This window comes from Apteryx mantelli, chromosome 2, assembly GCF_036417845.1.
Source record: "Apteryx mantelli isolate bAptMan1 chromosome 2, bAptMan1.hap1, whole genome shotgun sequence".
Classification (NCBI taxonomy): domain Eukaryota; kingdom Metazoa; phylum Chordata; class Aves; order Apterygiformes; family Apterygidae; genus Apteryx; species Apteryx mantelli.
In genome coordinates, this window is record NC_089979.1 from 146,374,137 (window position 1) to 146,401,932 (window position 27,796).

General features: G+C 37.4%; 1 protein-coding gene across 4 annotated transcripts in view; it reads right to left on the bottom strand.

Moving 5' to 3' along the window:
* Nucleotides 1-366: 366 nt before the first annotated feature.
* MINDY3 (MINDY lysine 48 deubiquitinase 3) overlaps nucleotides 367-27,796 on the bottom strand; it is a 67,118-nt gene continuing 39,688 nt past the window's right edge. For 3 of the 4 annotated variants that reach the window (XM_067291755.1, XM_067291757.1, XM_067291758.1), the window contains 5 exons: nucleotides 14,060-14,132; nucleotides 13,146-13,218; nucleotides 8,438-8,525; nucleotides 3,242-3,313; nucleotides 367-1,454 (listed from right to left, as the gene is read on the bottom strand). In XM_067291755.1, the coding sequence (XP_067147856.1) occupies nucleotides 1,305-1,454; nucleotides 3,242-3,313; nucleotides 8,438-8,525; nucleotides 13,146-13,218; nucleotides 14,060-14,132 (456 nt within the window). In that variant the 3' untranslated portion in view covers nucleotides 367-1,304. The remainder of the gene's footprint in view (nucleotides 1,455-3,241; nucleotides 3,314-8,437; nucleotides 8,526-13,145; nucleotides 13,219-14,059; nucleotides 14,133-27,796) is intronic. The other variant, XM_067291756.1, reaches the window with a different exon arrangement.

Consider the following 27,796-nt stretch of genomic DNA (forward strand, 5'->3'; position numbering starts at 1 on the left):
TACCATATAATTTACAGTGCAAATTCTCAAACAGTGGTTTATTATCTCCACTACATAGCTCATTTTGACCAAGGCAGTTTGTTTTCCTGCATCATGGTCATTCCAGTCTCATACTATTATTTGCACATAAAATGAAAGTTTTTTTAAAAAGTACATAAACCTGAATGCGAATTCTCAGCCTTGCTAGCATTAATATAAGCCCTGCATTCACAGTTAAGATACAAGAAATTATTTTTTGTTCTTTTTTCTTTTCCTGACGTGTTCATTTCCAAAACTGTCATTGCTAAACCCAAGGTCCCTTTCATCATATAAAAGAGGCAGTGAACAAGTCAGACCAAAAGCAAACTTAAAACACTACATCATGAGTCAAGGAAAAGATTTTATTTCAGGGCTAACAAGTTGATAATAAATAAAGGAATATAATAATGTAATAACAGATGTTCTCATGCACTTAACACATACAATAAAGCTGGCTTACACTGCTGTTTGGACATATTAAGAAGAGGTATTTGGCAATATTATAAATTTGAACAGTTTAAAGATTATAGAACAAGAAATTCTTTCTGCTGTTGTTTTTTTACATTTCTTTTATACAAATTCAAATAAATATTAATACATCTATTTTTTCTTCAGATTTTGTATTAACTTTTATCATGCCTGATAACTAAGCCACAGCAATATACAACTGCCAAGAAAGAATATTTATGAATTATACTTAGTAATAGTCCTAGAACTGTATCTTATTTATATCACATTGTGCAAGCTCTTTAGGTAAAACTGGATTTTAGGAAAAATTGCAGAAAGTCTAAACTTATTTAAACATTTTCAGTGCAAAGGCCAGTCTAGTCCACAAATTATGGTACTGTAATGTAAGCCAATATTGTATAAATAATAAAACATGCCTATATGATTCAGAGGAAGCTGAATATGTTTTATGTTTTAAAGATCTGACATCTAATATGCAAATTCTGCAATATCAGACATTTTTCAAATCTTCATGAGATGGCAAAATATTTTTAAGACTTTATAAGTGTTTTTTTTTTTTTTTTTTTTTAAGATAACTCACATTAACTGTACTACAGCGGCCAAAAGAGACAAACTATTATAATAGAAATCAATCTGAATAAAAAATTAAATATTCCAATTAACACTGAAAAAGTGTTTGTAATCAGTATTTACAATTCGTTAATGATACCAGTGTATAACTTCACACAGTCAAAGTATACCACTTTCCAAGCAAATACCAACTCTTATATCCCCATTCAAGCATTTGATAGTAGTATGTTGTTTATATATGAAATGCATCAGTTTAAGGAAGGAGATCGATCTGTGGTCCAGAGTAATTCTATATATGGCCATTTGGTTTGCAAGCACCGTTTTACAGGAGTGTCATCAGTCTGTAGCATTGGTTCTTCAAAACCCATAACAACTGCTGTGCCTTCTACATACATGACCTGTCAAAATAAACCCAATTATGTCAGCCTATGTTTGTTTAAAATCTCTAAGATGAGATGACTATTTTCACATGGTTAGGAAGCACTTGTTATAAAACATTTTTTACATCAAAAATCAAGTTCATAAAGTTTTACACATTTTCTTTTTTTTTTTTAATAAAATGAAACATGAAATCTAAGTAACCTAATCTTTTATATTCTACTACCTGAAAATCCTGATCAGGCCATATCCACTCGAAGGTTTACATGAATGGATTGTAAAGGCCAAAATTGGAAAAAAAATCTAGAAAATCCAATGCACAAATTCTGTGACAATGGATCATCTAACTTCAATTTGCATTTCTGCTTGTCAGAAAAAACAATGTAAAAATTATTGATTAATGTCTAAAAAGTATTTCCCTATGATAGACTGTGCTTTAGGAAAAAAAAAACAGAAAAAAAGTTTTTGCATGTCTGTGAAATGCATGGTTTCGAAATAAATATTTTTAGTGCAATAAATGTCTCAATTTGGACTTCATAATTACAAAAGTGATGGACTTTTTGCACAGGCAACTACTACTAGAAGTTAAAAAAAATTACTGATTTTTTTTTTCTTTTAATTTTCATGTAGCTGGAAAGAGAGTGAACATGCACAGAGGGCAGAACAAAAGAAAGGTTAAGAAAAATAACTGCATGGAAGTTTTAATAAAGCAGAAGACCAAAAAATTAAATGAACGTTAATTTCATGTATTCATATACCATAGCTGATGTGAAGCACAGGATGTAATTTCAGAATGTACAGTTACTCAGCATTGCTGGAGACCAGACAACTTGTTTAGATGACCAAATTTAAGACCAAGATGTTTGAACTGTTTTCACCTAAAGCAGACCAAAAGGTACAGTACAGAAATTGTACCTTGGACTTAACTTTATGTAATGAATCCTCCACAAAATTAAACTTATGTTTCCAGTAGTTCCATTCATAAAGCAACATTTAAAATAGTGTAGACAGAATTCCCTGAAAACAAGCCTTTGTTTAAATTTTGTGTTATGTATGTATGTTGAATATTAAAAATAAATGCCTCTTGGAATGTTTTTGCTTATGTTTTGGTATACAAAGCTGCTGGATATTTCACAGTGGTAACTGTAATGACTTCATAACTCCAAGCTATTCTGATGACTGAATATACACATTTTCTGGAAGAGTTTTCCCACTTCTAGTCATTTCTTTGTTCCCTATGTCTATTAATTCCTTATACTCTTCTACTAAGTGTTTATTCAGAACTGGTTTAGAAGTGGTCATAATGTGTCACGTATATCCCCCAAGAAAACTGACACTGCAAATGTTTTTTTTTTGTCCCCAACTAAGTGCTTCCAAAAAAATCTTGATTTTGAAGCGAGTTTGGAATACTAAAAATACTTCACAAAAAATTCCAAACATCTCAATTCAGATGTATAGTTACTTACAGAAGTTACAGTTTGTCTGTGTTACATCTCCGTTGTCTATAGTTTAGATCCCACTTCTCATGGATGAACTAACTGCTCTATTGAAAAAGCATAGCTTAAGAGATGTAGTCCAGCCAACCGATCCAGTATATGAACGAAAATAGGATCAGGAGCACATGGCAGTTTCCAATCCAAATGTATAATTTTGGAAGAAAAATATTCAAAGAATAATTTTGTAAAAAGCCAGTTTCAAGTAAAAGTACTTTACCTGCAATTATGGCCAGTTTTACATGTCAATACAGGGAGTCAGTTTTGCACACTAATTGTTATCTAAGGCTAGATTTACGTTTCTCAAATCTTACCTTTTCATTATAGTTAGACTGCTTCAGTCCATTGTAATGGTAAACAGTGAATGACTCTGAAACCCTAGAGTCCTAGTAGAAAGAAGGCAGTTAATTTCATGTAATATATACACTGTGTCTTGATAAGTGTCTTTCTTGTCTTTACAACTACACAGAAGCATTTAAGCGGGAAGCTTTACAAGCAGATTGTAAAAAAAGTATAATTTCTTTCCCCAGATTTTCAAGAACAAATTGTGATTTTCAGTGCTTGTCTGGACACTTTAAATTATAACTTAACCACTGCACATGTAGAATCTGTCCTAGTTATTCAAGTCGGATACCTTAAGTAGTAGCCTCAGTTATGTGTATGTACGACCAACTGCTTGGACGCTACTAAGTTAAATATTTACTAAGGACCAAATTCAATCCTCCACCCTCCATTTCAGAGCTAGAGTAATTTACATCTTAGTAAATTTACATCTGCCTAACTAAACTAATTCTGAAAACACCTGTTCAGCTGCTGCTTAACAGCAGAAATACTGCAGTTGTCAAACTTAAACATTCCAGGTGTTTAAATGCTTTAGTCCTAAAAAGGCCTGAAAAGCTTTGCATTTAGCTGAATTAGGATACACAAATTAACTGTTATACCATCTCTTTTATACCTCCTGGACCAGGCTCCAAACAAAAGCTTATCCCTTTTTTAAAAACTGGAGGGTAAAGGCTGGAGTGAGGAGAGATCTGCTCAGGTTACAGTACACTCATGAGAATACAAAAAGCCCTCATTCATTTTTCTCTTCTGCTTGGAGGGATTCAAAAACCTTATCTTGCTATGGGTCTCAGACAGCAAGCTAGACTATTCAGTGCAGGGAGGGTACAGAAGAAAAAGGTAAGGGGCAACTAACTTACAGAAGTTGCTTCGCAAGGATAGATAAAACTATCCTGGGAAGGAAAAAGAGCGCACATTCTTTTTCCTGATGAAGGCATGCTCACCCTAAAGGTTAAGTGTTGGTTTCCAGTTCCTGTCCCAGATGTTGACTTCTGTGCAGTAACTTTTTCCAAAAAAAGTGTATACAGGGGAATTCAGGATTCCCCCTCTACACGTGACTGTCCTAAGCACTAAAGAATCATGCTTGCTCTCTCAGCCTAAATGATCTTTGAGTATTTTTCTTCAAAGCCAACAGCTTCAAAAAGGAAAGCTGAGGTCCCTTCTTTCCTTCAAGCTGGTGTTTAGTACTTTCTAGAAGAGTGAAAATTTGAATTTGAATATCCTCAGCAAAGGAGGAATTGAATCTGGATCTCCCAAGTGCTAGGTAGGTGTTCAAACATTGTATAAAGGGGAACATCAACAATTCCAACCATCATTGGCATCCTCTTTTTCCTCATAGTATTTTAAAGATATCAATCTTTCTTCATTTCTGAAGACTCTCACGTCCGGAAAGAATTCTGAACTAAGTCTCAATATGGGGAAGGGCTCCTGCTATCTGATCCAGAGAGTACAGATGGATTTGACACATATCCATGCCCTCAGCATCAATTCATGAATTGATTCTGGCAGCTCCCAGTTCTGAACGTGTTGATGGTTCAGACTGTACTCTAAGGCAGAAACACTTTCCATGTTTTGTATCAGAGCTAGCAAAGGTTCAGCAGCACAAGCAGAAGGCAGTGGTAGGTAAGCACGCACAACAGTGAATTTGTGCTTGACGGACAGGCCTTGACTTGGGGCCTCCAACTTTACAAGAGCTAAAGAGTTCCTCCACCACCACTCTCTAGGTGACTAAGGCAGGGATCTGCCAATGACTCCACTATGCTTCCTTCCCTATTTCCCCTTATTCAGTTGATGATCCATTCAGGAATAGGAAACAGAGGCAGCAGGGCACAGCAACCCCACATACAATGGGTGTTTCCTCCTCCAGCTATCTGGGGCCCTCAGTACTGGATGGTTCAGGCGCAGCCAATTATGGAGGATGTACTTTGGCCTTCTAAGCTCCAATCTAAGCATCTGGGGCCTAAAATTAAGCACAGCAGTCTTACAGGCTTGCAAGTTTAAAATCATTGTAAGAAATAAGATTATATCCTATTGTAAAGATGTATCCACTTCTGGATATAGAAATGAAAGGAAGAAAAAAGAGTTGACAAATAAGATGCAGACCTAATTCTTTAAATCCCAAGAAAACAAACACTACAACTCCTGTCTTTTTGTCTAGATGCTGAATCATCTCTTAATGATGTATACAGACAACTGAAAGTAGCCTCACGATCCCAGGCCCTGGTTCTCATGGGGGACTTCAACCACCCTGATATCTGCTGGAAAGACAACACAGCTAGGCTCAAACAGTCCCAGAGGTTCCTGCAGAGCATTGGTGACAACTTCTTGACACAGGTCGTGGAAGAGCCAACAAGGAGAGGTGTGCTGCTGGACCTCGTACTAACAAACAAAGAAGGACTGGTTGAAGATGTGAAGGTCAGGGGCTGCCTTGGCTGCAGTGACCATGAGATGGTGGAGTTCAGGATCCTGTGAGGAAGAGGCAGGGCACTAAGTAGGATCGCAACCCTGGACTTCAGGAGAGCAAACTTTGGCCTCTTCAGGGACCTACTTGGAGGAATCCCATGGGTTAGGGCCCTAGAAGGAAGGAGTGTTCAAGAGAGCTGGTTAATATTCAAACATCACTTCCTCCAGGCTCAAGAGCGGTGCGTTCCTATGAGTAGGAAGTCAAGCAAAGGAGGTAGGAGACCTGCATGGATAAGCAAGGAGCTCCTGGCAAAACTCAACCAGAAGAAGGAAGTATACAGAAAGTGGAAAGGGGGACAGGCCACTTGGGAGGAATATAGGAACGTTGTCAGAATATGCAGGGATGCAACGAGGAAGGCTAAGGCCCATTTGGAATTAAATCTGGCAAGAGATGTCAAGGACAACAAGAAGGGCTTCTTCAAATACATCAGTAGCAAAAGGAAGACTAGGGAAAATGTGGGCCCGCTGCTGAATGGGGTGGGTGCCCTGGTGACAAAGGATGCAGAGAAGGCAGAGTTACTGAATGCCTTCTTTGCTTCAGTCTTTACTGCTCAGGCCAGCCCTCAGGAACCCCAGACCCTGGAGGCAAGAGAGAAAGTCTGGAGAAAGGAAGACTTTCCCTTGGTGGAGGAGGATCGGGTTAGAGATCATTTAAGCAAACTTGACACCCATAAATCCATGGGCCCCAATGGGATGCACCCACGAGTGCTGAGGGAGCTGGTGGATGTTATTGTTAAGCCACTTCTTCATCAATGACCTGGATGAAGGGACAGAGTGCACCCTCAGCAAGTTTGCTGACGATACAAAACTGGGAGGAGTGGCTGATACACCGGAGGGCTGTGCTGCCATTCAGAGAGACCTGGACAGGCTGGAGAGGTGGGCGGAGAGGAACCTCATGAAGTTCAACAAAGGCAAGTGCAGGGTCCTGCACCTAGGGAGGAATAACCCCAGGCACCAGTACAGGTTGGGGGTTGACCTGCTGGAAAGCAGCTCTGCTGAGAAGGACCTGGGAGTGCTGGTGGACACCAAGTTAAGCATGAGGCAGCAATGTGCCCTTGTGGCCAAGAAGGCCAATGGTATCCTGGGCTGCATCAGGAAGAGTGTTGCCAGCAGGTCGAGGGAGGTGATCCTCCCCCTCTACTCAGCCCTGGTGAGGCCTCATCTGGAGTACTGTGTCCAGTTCTGGGCTCCCCAGTACAAGAGGGATGTGGCACTACTGGAGCAAGTCCAGCGAAGGGCTACAAAGATGGTTAGGGGACTGGAGCATCTCTCTTATGAGGAAAGACTGAGAGAGCTGGGCCTGTTTCACCTAGAGAAGAGAAGGCTGAGAGGAGATCTTATTAACGTGTACAAGTATCTGAAAGGAGGGTGTCGAGAGGATGGAGCCAGACTCTTTTCAGTGGTGCCCAGCGACAGGATAAGAGGCAACGGGCACAAACTGAAACACAGGAAGATCTGTCTGAATATGAGGAAAAACTTCTTCACTGTGAGGGTGACAGAGCCCTGGAACAGGTTGCCCAGAGAGGTTGTGGAGTCTCCTTCTCTGGAGATTTTCAAAATCTGCCTGGACGTGATCCTGTGCAACGTGCTCTAGGTGACCCTGCTTGAGCAGGGGGGTTGGACTAGATGATCTCCAGAGGTCCCTTCCAATCTCAACCATTCTGTGATCCTGTGATTCAGTCCTCACCATCTTTGGCTACAGTATGCTGTACATCTCTAACACAGAGTCTTGTGAAAGGTGTTTTAAAAATACTAGTTTCACATTTCCTTTGTTGTAAAAATTAGGCCATGTAGTTTCAACTACATGGTAAGCCAGAAAAGTCTCCAAAGAAGCACCCCTCTCAGGCCTTCCCTTGCCATTGCCAGCCAGTTTTTCTGTCCCTAGGGTAACCCTCTGCCTTCTGCCAACACAAGCATTTGTATGGCCATGCAGCAAGCCTCCCATGAACCTGCAAAAAGGGCTCTCATCTGGCCCAACTCCCTCTTCTGGTTTATCACATATCTCTACAAAGGTGTTCCTGGTGGCAGAAGGGAGGCAATGTGAGGGCAGGAAAATGTGACCAAGGGTAGAGGAGGGAAGAGGACAGCAGCACTAGGTTCACCCATGCTCTTTTCAGTGGTGTGGTGCTGTCTTAATGAATATCTGGAACAGACAGAGTTATAAATAAATTTCCATAACCTTGGCAGATGCTGACTTCAATGTATTCTAAATGTAACTCTGTAACACTTTTTTGGTAAGCTGTCAAAAATTTTAAGTTAATAGAGATCTACATAAAAGCAGTTTTAGATATGTTTGCAATGTTTTCCTATTTGCCAGCAATTTACAGCAGTCTTTTGTAATATTGATAAAAACAGTATGGCAATTTCATTCTCAAAAAACAAACTCAGATGAACTTCCTTTTCCGGGTAGGGAACAAGTTCATTTTCATATGCAAAACAATTATATATTTCCTGAACTTAATTTTAGAACTTGTCACTACAATGGAGTTCCTTTCAGTGTAAAGCTCACAAAATCATGGACACCTTATGCAAAATGAAAGTCTACAATTCACTGTATAGTGCAAAAAGTTATTTGCTGGTCATATGAGTCAAATGAATATAATACTTATTATTAAAAATACCTCTGTGATATCGATGCAAATGTTAAATGAATCTCAATGGCAAGCAGAATACATAAAGCTCTGCAGCAATAAAGCTATACTTATTACCTGCTCAGGGAAAAATTCTTGCAGAAAGGGACCCAGTAATATGATGCCCAGTCCTTCTGGGTCTAATTTGGTCTTCATGAGGTTTACGCTATGACAAAAACATTGGATATAAAAGCATGAGTAGGGCATTTTTATTCTTGCATGACTAAGTTATGCTGTGCTACCACAGTACTGGCCGCCAAGTATATCAATACTATTCTATTTTTAAGCATAAGAGACAAATGCAGCAGAATGGCATGCAAGTTGCCAGAACACAGTTATTTTTAAAAAGAAGTAATCTGCTATTTCAAATTAAATAAGTGATAATTCTGAAAGACCACCATATTTGGTAAAGTAATTTTAAACCCATATAATCTAAAACCAGGTTTATAGCCCAAAAGGTATTTTGCTGTCTTGTAAACATTCTTGAATTTAGATACATAAAACAGTCATCTTTTAAATACAGCTCTGTAACTGCCAAGCAAACTGTTTTTACATGGAGATTCAGAATGCCTCCAAGACGTACTTAGTACATTGAAATAAAATGAAGCTTCACAGATACATTTCATATTTACATGGTGCCCTTGATATCAAAGAAGCCAGAAACGATTAATAATGAAAATATTAACAATACACAGGACTAATCTGAAAGCCTTACTGACATGAATATGATATAATTTCAGGTCATTACAAATCAATGACAATAAAACCTTTATGCTTCTATTAAAGCAGTAAACTTCTACAGACATTAGAGTGTAAAGATTTATTCATATTTATCCTGTCCTGATTTTAGAAACCTCCATTACATGCTACCACAGTTGTCTCTTTTTTCCAGGTCAAAGAGTCCTAACCCAGCTATTCCTTGTACTAAAGCCATTCTGCACTTTTGATTAGCCTTGCTGCCCTCCTGATACCTTTCCACAATATTCTTTCTGAGATGGGGTAGAACTAGAACTACAGAAATTGAGGGAATGTCACAGATTTATACAATGGCATTCCTAGCAATTCCATTCTATATGTTTGACTACCAGGGAGTATCAGTTTAAGATCTGTTTTCTGAATAGTAATACCTAGTTCACAGCCCAACACTGTGTATGTAAAAGTCAGAACGGTTTTATCCCATGTGCAATCTATCTACATTTACTGAACTGAAACTTCTCTCTCACTTTATCTCCCAGTAACTGCTGCTGCTCTTCCAAAACAGTTTTCATTTTTATGATCTTGAATACTTTCATATCAGCAGTAAACCTTTTCATATTGATCTCTACTCTCAAATCCACATCCATACCATGACAAACTATACAGACCTAATACAAATCTCTATAAGATTCCTCTGATGACCTCCCTCCATCAAGAAAAATGACATTTATTTCTATCCTTTTATCAGTTATTAATCTACAAGAGAAAACTTCCTTCTTATCCCACATTTACAGATGCCTCAATAGTCAATTTTCCCCAGATTAGTCTTCAAATCCTTTTCTAAGTATTGTTGTCCATTTGTCACCTTCTCATTCCTCTGGTATCAGGAGACTTTACAGTGGTATGTAACTTAAAACAGTTCAGCAAATTCATACTGATGTTTCTTCAGAATCCTGGGGTGAATATCAGCTGCTGGTGGCAATTTGGTATCATTCATTTTACTTATCTAGAATTTCTTCTTGATGTTTCAGAGACTTAGTTCTGCTGACCACCTACAAAAAGGCTTAAGTATAAAAATCTCCCTATAAGCTTCTGAATATGGATGAGGAACAAAACTTCCTAGTGAAGTCTTCCCCAGTGAATATGAAGAAGAATTCATGTCACTTTTATTAATGACTTAGAATACTTTTTTAATATTGGGGTTCACCTATCAGACCTACAGACCTCTTACAAGTCTCTTAGTTCTGAGGAGTTTAAAAGAAAAAATTATTACTAGCTTTTATTTCATATCTTTACAAAGGTATTCTTCAAAAGATTTTCAGCTGTTTTGTTTTGTATTCACATTTAACTTTTCATAAATTTATGTTCTTTCCTGTTTTCTTTACTTAGACACTACATTTTCTTTTCAAAGCACAGTCTAAGCCTCTTATAGCCTCCTCTAGCCTGCTTTTAACCAGTTAGGCTTTTTTTTCTTGGGGGCTGGGAGGAGGAAGCGTCTCTCTAAGCTCTTTTTTGATTACTGCCATATGTAAGCATCTTATCCTTTTGGCTGCCACTTATGTTTCTTCATTTTTAAGTAGCTCCCTTTCTTGACATTAACATAGCAGTAGTAAATTATTTGCATTCTTTTGCTTTTGCCTCAATATGCACAAAATGTTATGCAATTGAAGGAGAAGAGTGGCTCTGTTAAGGCCTTTAAAAGGGAAATTTTAAAATTCATAAAACTGAATGAGATCTCCTATTAACTACACTCATTTAATATCTAAAAAAATGAATGTTCATGACTTGGGTGATATCAGCACTGAGGATTTACATGATATTGGACTTTAATCTTTCTGTTGCTTATTCTTGTTGCTCTCAAATTACAAAACTAAGATTTTTAAGTAGCTGTCTGAAAACTGCCCAAAGTTTTGAAATGCTAGAACAGGCTCTAAGAACACTGGGTTCATAAACAGAACCAAGACATATTTAAGATAATTTTGAAAATGCTCTCACATTAATGTAATAAAAATAAAGGCATTTGTGTACTCACGAATATAAAAATTCTTTAAAAAGGCAAAGTCATGCTAAGCTTTTAAGTCTACACAGTGTACAAAATGCAATCAATTAAGCTAGTGGGGGAAGTTAATAAAATTTGACCAGTGAATGTTTCAACTAAGGCCATCCTTTTCATTCAGCAAATAGCTAGAGCAGTTTAGACTGTCACTAGTACTGACATTACCACAGAATTAGCAGAATAAGCGTGTGCATGTGCTTCAGCCACTTCAGTGCAAAGTGTAGCATCTTAACTAAACAGGTGATGAATGTCAAGGAACCGACACTGACAGTCTTTGTACTGCAATGGCCAAGATGTACTTGGGGTCAAAAACCTCCAGCAGGGGTCAGATGGATGGTGGGGCTAAACTGGTTTAAACCTAGAGTGTCCTAAGAAATATCAGATAGTTTTTAGAAACAGGCAAAATGAATTGAACAAGAGAGCTGGGTCCTCAGAACTACTTACTAAAAGACTACAAATTTTTACTAAAGTTAACATGTCATTTTGCGTAAACTGGTTCAGTACTGAAAGGGCTAACCCATCTTGTGAATCCATGTCTGCTCTACAAAGTTTTCCCGCTATACTTCCTAAACTTTATGCAGATCTGACTATTAATCACTTTCAGATTTTGAAAAGCTTAAAACCTCAAATTAGATGATCACAGACAAAGAATTTTCATTTAGTTCTCAAAATCAAAAAGACAAATAGCACACTTGCGAGCAATGACTTTAATTTATTTTAAATAAAACAACAGAAAAGTCTGTATGAAGTTCAAAATGTGCTATTTATACTTCTTTTCTACAGTAAATACATAGGACATCTAGAACCAAAATTGAGCAAGTCCTCAAGACAATGGTATCAGACAACATTTTTATTTAATAAGAGATGTTTCAAGGATGAATATTCCATGGTTTGATCTCCAGTGAGGTCCTTTCAATATAGCAGGCCTTCCAACTGACTCTTCCTACATCAATTTATATTTGATGTGCTATGCACAATAAAATAGGTCAGGACTATGCCACAAGTGCCCTGAAGCCCAAACATGGAAAAAAGGATGAATGCAGAAAGAAGATTCCCTCAGATTTATTGAGGCAGCAGAACACAAAGGCCAAAAGGAAGCTTTTCAGACCCTTTAAACTAAGACTTTTTTTTCTTACTAAACTTTTGCAATTTTCACCATTTATTGACATGATACTAATTCTAGCATTTTTGTCTGGTATTTTCTTTGGTTTTAGTTTCCACAGTGTCTTTTGACTCCCATTTTCACCCTTATTCTCCATCAAGAACAGCTTAGTAAACCCAGTTGTACTTTATAACATTTGAAAGGAAAGAAAATTGCCTCAATCAAATTTCCGATATCTGTGGTAAGTAAACTTGCAGTCTCCACAGCCATTTTACAGGAACAAGTGATTTAGACTACAATAAACTAGATCCTGAGCTTATGAAAGAGCAGAATCACCTTCTGAAGAGATAAACGTAAGTTTAAACACATAGCTGTTCTTTCTGGGTTTAGCATTTAGTGGCAAAACATGATTAGTAGGTAAGCTTTGGCAAGGAAGGTGCCACAGAATATGAGTCCTGCCTGTCCATATAACAAAAATAAACTACCTTGCTCACTTAGTAGTTCTAACTCTAATCCTCAGAACCAAGGGTGTCACTCTGGAAACAAATGACAACTATTAAGACTACAAGATACTGATTGTTGGTTGTAACAAAAATATAAGTGGAGCAGTACATAGAACCAATGGTAATCTGCCTCTGTACACGTTGTTTCTTCAGGTCTTTTGGCACACAGTTACATCCTAGTCAGCATAGGGAAATATATTCACACAACCTTTTCTTCTTTTTTTTGGCTTCCAGTTATTGCTACCAGAGTTGGAGACATTCTAATTCCAATTCCTCCTCCATTTCATTTAAAGCTGACTTAGGCACTTAAAAATAATGCTCTGTGCCCAGAGCATAAGCAAGAAAACAATTCAGAAAAACCCTAAATTATAACTAATATGTGGTTAATTAGAATATATTTTTGTAGTACTTAGATTTTATTATACTTACTATTCAGGATCTGAAACAAGGTCCAGAGCCTTCATTACATCTTCTAGGAGAGTGTCAGGTATAAAACCATTATCTGAAGAATTAACAAAGTTTCTAATTATGAAAAGAAACAAAGTGCTTTCCAGAAGTACAAATTTTACTCAGAAATAAAAGTACTATGCATCTTTATCTCAAAAGGATAGAATTCTAGAATGAACACATTTTTTTCATACACTTCTCTCAATTTCTTTCTTAAAAATTGAGCAGTGATACAGAGACTGTGGGTTTGTTTATAATTCATGCACTTTGAAGTTTAATCTTTGGACAGAATTCAACCTATTTATAGCTAGCGCCACTTGATACCACTAGGATAATGACTGCAAACCTTTTCTTTCCTTTTAGTTCGTTAAAATAATACTTGAATGTTAGACATATTGTATTTTCCAAAACATAAGAGAATTTTTAGCATGTGCCACATACATTTAAGAACAGAATTTCATAATGAATGCCATCACAGCTGATCAGTTATTTTACAGAAATGTAATATAAATTAAGTTGTATAGAAGCCTTATGTAAATTACAGATAATAATCCAAACTTAAAAAGCTTATGCTCCAAGAACTCTACTTCCTGTTGCACTCTTGTATTTAACTTTCCCTATTGCAAAGTTTTCAGAAAACTTCATTTCATTTGTAGATTGACGACTAAGTTATTAATTAGTGCTGAGCCCAGGCATAAACAGCATATACTTTGGTATGGAAAGGACAATGCATTTGAAAGTGCAATATTTAGAATCTGTTTTATAAAATAATGGTCCTATTTTCTGAAGAGATTAACCCTACACAATGCCGCATTCATTATTATTTGAAACTTGTCTCTACTGAATAAATACACTTCAATGCAAAATCTCACTTCTGCAAGAGGTACAGCCCTTACCCTCAGGGTCATAGGTTTGGAAAACCCTTCTGGCTTGTTCTGAAGGCGCTTCAGGAGCAACAAGGGCCATATCCTTAAAAAAAGAAAACTTTCATTATATTCTTAATTCAGATACATATTACTAAGGAAATATTTAGCCACACTACAGAGGTTAGGATCTTAAATTAATAAAAATTCAAATACAATAGCAGAAAAATTAACTTTAAAATTAATTCCAATACATTGATGATAGTGACCTAAACAGATCAAGAAGTATGTTAAGGATTAGTTAACAGACTTCTAGACAAAGTCTGTTTAAGTCTTTTCATGCAGATATCATGGCACAGAAAATGTTACTTGGAGACTAAATGTATAATATGGTAGACTTGGATTTAAAATATATCTTAATGTATCTGAAAACACACATATACCAGTGATATAATGCTAGTTTAGTGAGTGTACTATGCACACCTTCAAAGAAATGCATAAAAATCATTTAGACAGAAAGCTGTCAGATAATGTTTAGCCCGTTTCATGGAATGGCAGAACAAATTTGTTAGCCCCATGAAAAGGCAAGATTTCAATAGCAGTTGTTGTAATGTATTATTTATCTGTGACTTTTTCAGCTCAAATACAATTATGCTTTCCAAAACTTATATGCAGTGAGGCACATGTCTACCTACTATTGTAAAACCAGCAAAAAGCACATCCCTCTGGTTTTATGTCAAAAACATTTTTAAAGAAGTGAAGTTATAAGTAATTTATGCAAAATGAAAGGTGTTATAAAGGGTAAGAAATATACATACTCAACACATACTTCAATTTAAAGAAAGTATAAAGCTCTGATGTTCAAATGGAACAGGAAATTCAAAAATGGGACTCCAAATACTGCTTGTTAGGGGTATCTGAAATCCTACATCTCATTTGGCAAATTTGTGAGCACCTATGTTGTTTTTTTCACATAGAAAGGAAAATTAAAAACTTGTACAGAGGGAAGCACTGCATTTGACAATGCTCCCTCTATAGTTTCTCCTTCTGTCAAAGCGAAAATGATATTTAAGATACTGCTATTCTATGAACAGTAAATACAAAAAACCAGAAATGGCAGAGTTGACATTATTCTGAGTGACATTATACCTTGGGAATCATCTTTTTGTTCACATTGCATCAACTGTAAGTATATTTGTTACAAATCAAAAAGTTACCTCAAAATATTTTTTAAATTATAAATAATTTTTTCTTTTTATTTCCAGTTTCAGCTGAAGTCTGCTTTCTGAAGATTACTTAGAAATACTTTCTTGAAATAGAAAATTACAACATCCACTCATTGCATCTGTATGTGGCGACACTGAACTTTGGTCTAAATTGTACAAGTCAGCATTACTTCATTTAAAGGAAGGCAGATAAAATAAATCAGAAAACGTAGAATTAAAATATACCTAGTGACCTGTTGTTCTTTAACAGATTAAGAAAAATGCTTCAGGGAAAGAACAGAAGCAAATAATGCATTTGACTAGAATTCCACTCTTACCCAGTTTCTCTTAATAGCTGACTCCAAATCAGCCAAGAATTTTAAGTTTATACCTAATGAAATCTGGTGTATACTTAAAAATTTTCCTGAATGAAAGCCAGCTGCCTAGGATGAACAAGCAGGTATAACATCAAACACAACATAGACTTAAACAGTAATAGGCAACAGTTTTATTTTGAACAGATGAATGACACACCTATAACTAGCATATGCTGCATACAATGGGTGGTTACAGAGTACCCCTCATTTCCACATACAGGAGAGACCAACATCTGGTCTTATTACAGGATTGTGTTAGACAAAAAGTTAGGACGAGATGTCTGCCCCATTTTCCAAGGCTCTATATCACCACCTTATTATACTTTGACTTGTAAGGGCTACTTCACTGCCACTTGACCACAATGTAAAAATCTACATTATCAAGCAGAACAGTGAAAGGAGGGAAGGACCAGGGTTCAATCTGCTGTGACCTGTTAAGGGATGTCCACATCACATCTCTACTGGCAATGAAGGTTGTGCCAAACATCGGTCCTAGATGCACACTGTGCAGAAGCATAGCTAAGCGCTGGAAGACCTTGTGTCCGTGCTGCAGGTGAGGCACTCTAAAAGGTGTTCTAGTGTGCAACTTCAGCATTGGTTTCACCAGGAGAGAAACAGCTTTGAGCACAGCTGTTGGGCACTTAATTGCATGCAGGAGGACTCAAAGTATAGATGTAAATCAAAACTGCACCAAAGAGAAGCTCTCCAGCATGCTAAATCACTAATGTAGGTGGACTGAATAAATCATCTCTGCTAGAACTCTCCTAGCTCCTGAGCCATGGCAGACTGATCAGGAATGAATTACTTCCCAGCTCCAGCCTACTGGCTCTTTCACAGCACAACTACCACCTTTTGCTGTGATGGGACTGCAGAGCCCATCCTCGGACCAGAAGCAGTCTAGCCCACAGATAAACTAGGGCTATATGCCTTTGTACTATGCAACTTTTCCAATCACCTTGTACCTGAGTACTTCAAGTGAAGAAGGGTACAGAGGAAATTAATTTGGGAGAAGTCCCTTCACCTGCTAGTCTCTCCTGGTGAGAACAACTTTTAAGTTGTAAGCTACTGGACCTTTTCCAGGAGAAGAATAAACTGAGGGATGGAAAGATTGTAATGGCTATTTTCCTCTTGGGAAAACAAAGGAGTATCCATCAAGCAGGGTAGCCAAAGAACTGGCTTACAAGGCACAGTAACTCTATATAGTATCAAAATTCAATAGCACTTTATAGCAATTGAGAACTACTGCAAATAGTTCTCAGTTTAAAACAGATGATGCCATAGCATGCAGAGCCTGTCAACAACAAAATGACCAGTGATTTCTAGATCCAGGACTTAACCCTAAAGAGTGGTATTTTTACAGCAGATTCTTGTTAATGAATTAGCAGCTCATGAAGCTAAGGTGACAAGTGATAATTCTTAAAAATGGCCATGATATGAAAGGATATGACCAAAGCAACTTGCAACTGCACAGATACATTATTTCAAATGCAAAGTATACTTCTACCTTGGTTTATGAATAGACAGTTCTCTCCATAAAAAGCTTGATGTAATCTATGAATAAAGACTATAATTTTCGCTGTCCTAACTCCCCCCAAATTATGTCGTTTAATGTAATGTTTCACAGTTTCATGTGATGCAAAACAGATGCTATTAAACAAACAAAAAGACTAATCTCCTGTAATTACCCATAGAATTATTTTTGATAGTACTATTACAAAATTTGTGTAGTTCTGCTGACATTTTGGTTTTCCCAGTCCTTAGTTGATTCAGTACATGTGTACATGGGAAGAACTTAGAAAATAAGTCACTGAATGCTTTACTTGTAATCTAAAATTCCCCATGTTTTTCAGCTGAGCATTTAAATATCATAAAGGCACTCAATTGCTATATATTAAAACTTTTTATTCATAAAGTGTGGTATGCTAATGCTCTAGGCAAGACATTTCAGGAAGACAATTATGAGTTCCCTGTCATGGAGAGATGATGAAAAATAAACTAACTTACATCTTCAAAATAATTCCAACCTTTCACTGGGACTACTGTCCTATAAACAGCTAAAAATCCAAGATTTAAACCAGGTATATGCAAATGCCATGCATCCCTTAACTTAGCATATCATTCATTTCCACTATTCAGAAAACTTATAGTTCATATATTCCAGATATTTGCATCTTGGAAAAAATAAACAGGTAACATAGCTACTTCAGGCAGCAAAGCTGAAAATGCAACAAACGTCTAACAAAAATGTATGTCAGCTGCCCAGGCTGATTCTTCATCAAATGTGCCAAAATATACACCCCCAGCCTTATGAATTGTATTTTGATGTATCCCACGCATTGAAACTTCCACATAAAGGAATCCCATCAGTGGTTAATTATAATAATTATTTTCAATACTAAGTACAGTGTTCTAAAAATCTTGTTTCACTCATTGGCTCTTGTGATATACAAACAAGCCATTTTACATTACTTTGAAAAGTTGTTCTCAGTAGTACCACTTATTTTAAGATTCCGTGTTTACTCTTAGAGGCAAAAAATAGTCTTTGTAACTTTTAATGAAAACATTCCAGAAGTTTTCATTCTACAAATCAAAACCAGAACATAATGATTAAGCTACTTGACATCCTGGCTATGAATTTTTACAAAGATCCCTCACTGAAAGACCTACTGTCTTTGAAAATGAAATCTATTTGCATTAGGACTACTTAGTTGTACACATACAATTGTTGAGTGAGACATGGAGGAACTACATGTTAAAGTACTAAACTTCTTAAAAGTTTGCCTAAATACCAGATACAAACACTGCTAATTTAACAATTACTTACAAAGTATAATTTATTCATATCTGCAAACATGATGATTATTTAACATGGTCTTGCATTAAAGAAGAGAGTCCTATAATCAGTGGCTTTCAAACCAGCAATTTTTTCAAAATGGTTTCCTAAGAAAACAAGGTTGATAGGACCTCTGAAACCACTTCCCACATCTTTAGTGACTTCTGAATCCATTGCACAATTTCAGTTTTTTTTGACAGAGGAATTGGAGTCTCAAGACTGGTTGTTGAAACTGGAGGCCAGGCACAGAGGAAATGCACAGATCTGCATTCCTTAAGAGGGGCGGCAGAACTCAGCTGTTATTCACTGCATCTGGCAATAGGTAACCATTCAACCAACACGTGCCCAAGCCCAGACTTGCCACTGCATGCTGGCTCTTGTTGAGTGGACCACCACAGAGAACAAGTGGTGGGTTAGTCTAGAAGGTATTTGTGTGGGGAGAGGGGGAGAAAGAAAGAGGTGCAAGATAGAGGGAAAGGAATGGAGTAAGGAAGTGTTTAGGAGACAAAGGCCTGGTGGAAGATGGGCTTCACAAGTTCTTGCTCCTACATAACATGCTTCAGCTTAGAAGAGCTTTCACACTATGGGATTGTGTAACTCTGACTTGAATAGTCATTGTGTACTACTTGCATTTTCAGAACATCGGAAGTGTCAATATAGTTCATATTATCTTTGTAGAAAACAATCGGGGGGGGGGGGATCCTCAGAGACAGCAAGTTGAATATGAGTTAGCAGTGTGCCCCAGGGACAAGGAAGGCCAACCACATATGGGTCTACATTTAGGAGGATTGCAGCCAGCAGGTCAAGGGAAGTCACCATCCCCCTCTTTGGCACCTGTGAGATGGCATCTGGAATACTGCGTACAGGTCTGGGCAAGATGCTGAGATACTGGAGCAGTCCAGAGGAATGCAGCCAAAATGATAAGGTGGCTGGAGCATGAGATGTAGAAGGGGCTGACAAAACTAGACTTGTTTAGTTTTAAGAGAAGGCTAAGAGAAGAATCTTGTTGTCTTCAGTGACCTAACAGAAAGGTAAAGAAATGAAAGCCATACACCTGTAGGAGAAGCACAGTGAAAGGACAAGAGAAAACAGACAAAAGTCGCAAAGGAAGTTTTTATTGGATGTTATTATTTGGAAACATCTTTTCTTCAAATGATGAGGGAAGTCAAACACTGGAACAGGTTGCCCAGAGAGGATGCAGAGGATACTCAAAACTCAGCTGGACAAGGCCCTGAGCAATCTGCTAGATGTAGGGCCTGCTTTGAGCAGTGGTCTAAAACAGAAGAGCTCTACAAGTTCTTTCCAACCTAATTTATTCTCTAATTCTAAGAAGTTCTGAGTTTACTGTTCTGATCTTATGACTTTATCTGGTCTTGATTAGTAGACACTAAATATCTGCTGAGAGATAACATTCTCATTGTATAAATTACCTTTTCAAAATGGTTTCTACTATTTCCTGTTATTTAACCCAATAGCTTCAGGTTGATTGTTTCCATAACTGATCCAAGTATCAGAATATAATTCTCTGACCAATGACAACCATCACTTGAAACCAAATACTGACCTTCAAATTACTGTGTTGCCCATGAATAAAATTTCTGTTTAGAAACAGTGTCCAAGCATAGTGTAAAGCAAGTGCTAATACTAACATCTATTCTACAGTTGTATCAAGAAAGCAGGGAGACAGGCAGGCACCTTTTCCTCATTAGTTTCTGCTTTGGTAAGCAAAATAAGGCACAAAGTTCTGGAAAATTAAATTAATTCAATAGCATGAAAAATCTAACTTGCTCCAACTCACAACTGTATTTTTCTGATAACACAGTACAGCTATAGATACAAACTGTATCATTTGTTCCAAAATGCTGCAATTTATTACTGGAAAACATACCATCCAGAAGCGGGAGTGCTTTTATAAAGATTGTTGTTTTCTAGCATTAAAGTTGCATGGAGCAGAGAGGGAGAGGGAAGGAAAAAAGGCTAGTGGAAGTAATGTTGAGTAGAGTAAAACAGAAGAAAATGTTAGCGTTTCTTGTCTTGTGCATTAAAATAATGTGCAAGTACTCAGAAGCTTATGACATGTAATCTCAGAGTTCTAAATACATGTTCTTGAAACTCGAACAAAAAAATTTTCACAACTTCTCCAAGTATAAATCAGGTACAACTGAGGGAATCAAAGCTCATGAACCTGAAACTGAATTCTTAAGTTTAGGATTATAACAAGACATAAGTGTCATCAAAAGGAATGTTATGCAACAAACTGCATGCGCATGCACACACATCAAAACTTCCTTCTGATTCTTTCAAGTTGTTATTCTCCTTTAAATGAATGAAGAGCAATAATCATTTGAAGGGGAAGAAATTCTATTTCAGAACTCTGATAACTATGAAATAACAAAGTTCAAAAGTAAAATCAATCCACTTTTTGCATTTGTCAGATTAGTAGTGTTTCTTAATGAAGAACTTCACGGAAAACATTCCTCAAGAAAACTTAAGCATTCCTTTTATTAAAACAATCAAAAACCTAATAGCCATACAACTCAATTACTAATGCTCTTACTAATGTCACAAAACATATTCATTTCAAAAGGACAAAGTGTTTTTCAAAATGCAGGAAACTGAATTAGACCTTTGTTTTTTCTCTTGACATCAGTGATTGATAAGTTGTTCACTCTAAATGTCTTAAGAAAAAAGACTTGCATTGGCACATTTTAATTTATTTAGTAGAGGAGAATTTCTAATTCACAGAATTCTTAAGCAGTCTATAATGACTCCCCTCCCACCCAGCACACTCCCCCGCTTAATATCAATCACATGCTGTCTCAAGTCTTCCAATATAAATGCACCAGCAGTTCTGGCTCTTGCTGAAGCAGATCACAGGAAACACTGGAGCACAGAACAAGCTGGAGAGCCATTGATTCTGTGTGAATAAGTAAAATCCTATAGGGGTGTTGCAGAGTGCAATTACCCCTCCTCCCCTCTGCCATCTCGGGCCCAAAGTGTGGTGGAGTGCAACTACCCCCCACTCCCACCCCATTATCTCAGGCCCCAGCTGACCGCAAATAACTGAGAGCACCCAGGGCTGACCAGGAGGAACTAGGCAATACTGGTTGCAACTGGTGAGGCCAGAAATGGGCATGAGATCAGCAAAAAGGGGTATATTTTCCCCAATACAGCATGAGATCAGCAAAAAAGGTATATCTCCACACCAAATATTGTATGACCATGAGTCAAACTCCATGTCCATAAATAGCGCTGCAGCCTAGAGCCCACTGAGCTCTCCTGCACAGCAGCGGGCTGCATGGCAGTGAACCTCCCCTTGAGTTGGGACGCCTCTCAAGGTTACTCTCCTGGAGTTAAGAGAACCTCTGACAAGAAACCGTTGGAGTGGTAAGAAACCGAGATTCTGGCAATAACAAATGTGCAGTAAGATGCGCTTGCTATGACTACACTGTATAGCCATCTTCAATAAATCTGTTTGCAATAAACCCAGAGATGATGATGATGATGATGATGATAACCTCCCTCCCCGTGACAAGGTGTTAGAATTAAGCACATAATTAGTTTTGGCATGTAGTTCTCCCCCCCCACCACCACCTTTACCTTCCAAAGAAAGGCTCAAGAGGAGGCCCACCTCACAGTGCTCTTGTACAGATTTTTCCCACAGCAAAAGCAAAATCAAGATTCTCAATTCAAGCACAAGGCACATCTACTGAGTAAAACAGTTTGCTTTACTTACTTGGCCTTTATAAAGTAGGATTTCAGAATTGTAATGCCTAACATTATCAGTGTATACAGGCCAAAGAGAGCAACAATGCAGTATGCAATCATGCAAAAAGATAATAACATATTCCTATACCTCATGCGGAGCTCAAAGAAAGGACAAGAAACATGGTCTCCCCACCCTTTAGTTTATTTACCATTAAGAGATCTTAAAATAACATATAGTACTACTTGGAACTTGAGATCTGTTTTTTTCCCCTCCTTTGCAGTATCTTCAGAGGACATGCTGAAATGCTGCCCTTTACATTCAACACAAGTATATAGTGGAACATTCCCACTGTCTGTTCAATTTTCTGACAACTGGGGAGAAAAAAAAAAACTCCTTAAAACAAAGTATAAAATAAACATTCTGGAATGCAGAAGATTCTGAGAGAGGTGGGAAAGTAAGCAAGAAACAGACAGACATGTATGTAAACTAGACAGCTCAAAGAAATTTGATCATCAGTAAGCAATCTATCATTAAGTGACAATCCATGTGTATTTTCAAGCTAGCATGATTTAAAGTAACTACACTGTTCCACTAACAACCCAGTGGAGCAACTGCATACTCCTTTGCACAAATAACATTGCTTTATTAAAGTTCACATCAGTCTTCCAGGCTTCATAGGTAACAGAACACTTGTTGAAGGTACAGATGGAGTTCTGACAGATGCTGGGAGCAGGGGAGACCACACCAAAAATCCGATAATCATTTGGTAAAAATATAGGCCCACAAAGAGTTGAGTAAAATAATGGCTGGCATAGTATATAGCCTCTCCCTTAGCTCTTTTCTCAACTTAAGCATTTTAAAAAAGATACTCTAAATAATTGCAGTTGATGTAGAAGAAACAGACTGGTGGGCACAATAAGATGAAATTTTGATCCATCTGGGACAATGAAAAGGAGTCTATTACATATTCCTATCATTTATGAAGATCTCAACCTGGAGAGGAACAGAAGTCCTCCTCCAAAGACAGCTATCCACTATCCAATGCTGTGGAGATTTTTGAGTCTAGATGAATCAGATAGTCTAGTAACTGTTTTAAGTCCAGAAGTAATGGTGGGGACTCTGTAGAACTTAGGAGGATCATAGGAGGTCCCGATATCAAAACTGTCCTAACTGTGTCAAAATCACCAGGGTCCTATTCTACCTTACTTTGAATAGGACTCAAGGGAAAGGGACAAGTCAAACTGAGTGAAATTCAACATCTGTCTCTTCAACTAAGGATGCTATCAGAAATGCAACCAAAAGAAGTGGAACTTCTTAACAGCATAGGAAGTAAACAGGTCAACTCAGATCAATCCTAGTACTGTGAGACTATCCAAATAAGCATCCCATGGATGGTCTAGAAGCAAGAATCTCATTCCTTTCAATCTCATTCCGGAAGAACTTTACTGACATTTAAGGTCATGTTTATGAACCAACTCCATATTGAGATTATCTTTTGAAAGGAGAAAAGGAACTTCATACAATTCCACTGAGGTACTATGTAACTATAACATCATCATTTGAATGCGTAGCTCTTTCACATGTGTCCAGAATGCATTTCAAATCCAGTGCTCTAAAGCTTCAGTTCATCCTGTAGCTGTAATCCATTTGCAATAAATTTCCAGATGCATAAGAATTGTATCTAATGTCACTACCCTGGAGGACAGAGGGACACAGAAGGATTCTTCTTCAAATGGTGAAGGGATCCTGCTACTAAAGCTAGAACTAATGAAACAGTCTTCAGAGCCTGAGAAATAACAGCCTACTTACTGAGGGAGAATACACCGAGTGCAGCTTTATTTGGAGGCAATGAACTAAGTGTCATATATAGCATCACATATGCAAAAGAGGTTAGATGTCTTAAAAGCGATATTTACTGCTATACTTGTAGAGACTGGCAAGGAGGTCAACCAAAGAGTACAATTTAACATGGACTGGTATCAGTGCACAAGCAGGAAAGCTCTCATCACTAGAAAAGTAAAAATCGGTTCAATGGCTTGCAACAATTTAAAATTCAGCTTTTGACTCTTCACTGAGACAAAGATGATTAAACACAACCCAGGCACAGCTTGGAATTAAATATCAGCTTTTATGCAGGTTTTCCTAGGAGCTGATTATCAAATCAAGGAAAGAGGGACAGTCCTTCAGAGCTCAAATCAGAGGCAATTATTACCAAAATAGGAAGAACTGAATTGGTACAGAAAGACCACAGGAATGGCTCCTGAACGGAGCAGTGACCCCTGCAAGAACAAAAATGGAGACAAATGTGGTAGGTCAAACTTGTGTTTCCAAAATATGCAAGCTCGATAATAAATATCTGAAAATAATAAACCATCCCCTCTTAAATAGCCAGAATAATACTGGTTAGTGCCAATATTCTGAATTTGAATGCGTGATTATAGAAATTCAATCTGCTTAAGTTCAGAATGAGTCTTTGATCTTGCTTCCTCTCTGGCACCACTAAATAGATGTTATTGAACCTGTCAAGATATAGAGAAACTGGTTCCAAAACACTCATCAACAAAGCATCTACTGCCAATTTAAGCAGACTTTTGTGAGAAGCGTCCATGAAACGGGAGACAGTTGGAGGACTACGATGAGGCAAAGGAAATTAAATCCTAGAGCCCTTGTCTATTATGTCCATACCAAAGCATTTGATGTCATTTGACACAAGGTAGTTTAAAAGAATACCAGTCTGGCTCTGAACAAAGAGTTGGCCAATGAAAAATAGTTCACAACCCCCATACATACTCAAAGATATCACCCATGTAACCAACTGGTTGGAAGGGCCACTGCCCATGTTTGTCACAGCCATTTAAGTATCCTGTACAGACTGCTTACAATGCTTCTCTTGTTCTCATTGATGGAATACGAGGTTGCTCTGTGCCATATTATCTTCCATGAAAGAAGGTATTAAAAGATGCCAAGCAACTGGAAAAGGCCCACAGAATACTTAAAGGGGCACAAGATTTTCCTGGATTGAGAGCTGAACAGGGAGGAACCAAAGGAAAAAGTCCTTAACTGATCTGACAATAGACTACAGCTATGACTGTTTCCACTTCAGAATGGCAGGTGTCAAAGATCATGTACTGCTTCCTCCTCAGCCCAGAATAGGGCTGGGGTCTATCTGGGATTCAGAAAAAGTCAAAATGAAATCCTTTCCTGGACTGAGGAAGAGACAAAAGGAAGTACATCCCTCCCAAGGCAGCAAAGACTTCTTATCATGGGTCAGAAAACAGAATACAGGCTTTGTAATTCAGACCTGAATGGTTTTATAATTCAGACATGAACAAAAGATGACACAGTTTCTCTGAAAATTATCAAAGGGTAGAACTGGTGGTGGTGAAATATTCACAGTGAACAATTTGTTTCAACAAGGTGGTTGCAAGGAAGCAATGGCACTACTTGCACTCTGCCTCACTTGTGAATAACAGTGAATTGCAAGGACTGCATTTCTCTCACTGAACCTGAGGGACCTTGCTGGTACTGCAAATGGAAAAGAGGTCCCAATAGGGCAGAATGAAAAGGTATGGACTACTTATTCAAATCTCTTTTCACCTCCACCCAAACCACCCAGACAGAAAAGGGAGCCTGCTTGATCCAGGGGTGGGAGGAAGCTGGGGGGAGAAAGCAAACAGAAAACAAAGAGCAAGACTTTGTAACAGAAATCTACAGTGAGCACACTGCCAGACTATCCCTCTGGAAAGCAACGCTCTTACCATGCACTTACCAGCTAAATTATGGAAACCACACTATACCCTCCATTCCTGTGGGAGAGGATGGTTTAATGAGACAGCCAACAAAAAAGTCACAGCACTGCACAAATTTTCAAACTATACTGAGTATATGTTTAACAGTTACATTGCCACAGATTTTAGTGTTCTGTTTCAAAACATTACAGAAGAACATTACAAAACATTATACGTTTAAAAAAAGAAAAAAAAAGAAAAAAAAGAAAAGAGCTTCCTCACCATGTTTCCTGCTTTGGAGGACAGATTACGAGAGATTATTGTAAAACAGTAAAGACTGAAGATATCTTTTTTTTTTCCCCCCTCTTGCTAGTTACTAAATTATTTTTCTAATCAACACAGAACAAAGTCTTTGTTTTGAAAGCAAAAATATACTACTAGAATTACAGCCCAGACGTCAGCAAACTTAGCTTGCTGGAGTTCTTATCTAAATACTAAATTAAGTATCACCCTTCAGTCAGGATTTTAATCTGAAAGGACAGCTTTTGCAATTACTTGTTGCCTGCCATATTTAGAAATCTTTCTTTTATTTGAGGATGGACTACCATACCACACAAACAGCCAGCTTTGTTCCCAAGAGAATCCAAACTGAACGGGAACAAATTCTGTGATTTGTAATATGCAGATACTTCACAATATACTTCAAAATAAAATGGTAACTTTTATTATCATGCTACTTTTCTACTTTAGAAAACTCTTCAATACTATTTCAGCCTATAGACATCAAGCATTTGCTACACAACCCTTGTTAGGCATAACTAACTCTATTTGGCAACTACGATAAGTACGTGGGAGGCGAATAAGTGTGACAGGAACATTTGATAGCAGAGTTCAAAGCCAGTGAAATTATGCTGCAGAAATTCAAATCCTTCTAAATACAGTTCAGCTTGTTACATTACACTTCTCACAGTAATGAAAGCTACACTTCACACTGGAACTCAGCTTCAAGTGTAGTTCATTTTCCTACTTACTTTTTCAAACCATGAAATTCTCCCTTGGGATGATGAAAACCCTCTGGTTTGCTTCAATCCGGAATGATGAAATGTTTTTGGAAATGGACAAGGTTAATTATTTTATAACTCAAGTATGACAAAATTATTTCTAAAGGACAAATCTTAACCTGGCTAATTATTCTGCTAACCGTAATATCTTATGGTTTTACATGTGAAATGTATGAGTGAGCTTTACAAAGTAATTAAGAAAACACTAGATTAGTAAAGTCACGTAGTCCACTGCTATTTTGCACTGCTGAGTGGTATTTTAGGGAATCTTTATATGCACAAGTATTGCTATATGTACAGTATGAAGAAAATACTAAATACCACAAACATCATTACAAATTCATTTTCACATATTACAGAAAAAAGTATTGGCATTTATGTTCATATTTGAATATGGCATTCCAGGTTGCTAATTCTGTAGTAGTGTAATTGAACGATTAGCTACTGAGCAACATTCAATCTTTTAATTAATACAAAACTGGAGTCATTTTCCTCCTTAAAGTTGTATTACACATTAAGGCCCATCTCACATCACACCAATTACCAGTAGCTTTCTTAGCTATAGGTAGGCATTACTGAACTTATTTTCTAAATACATCACTACTGTTTCTATATCACCCCATCAAAGTACCTTTAACTTACTCATGTCTTCTATTGGCAACCTTGGCAGTTCTTTGTAACACAACAGTTATTTTTAAAGTACATATACAAATATATATGCATATAAAGATTCCTGAAACCATCAGTTAGTAGACCAAAATGGCATTGGATTTCTTATAATACAAACTCAAATAAGAAAGCATAAATAAATTTTATAGCCTTCTCATGTAAAACAAAAGAAATCAACACTGGGAAAA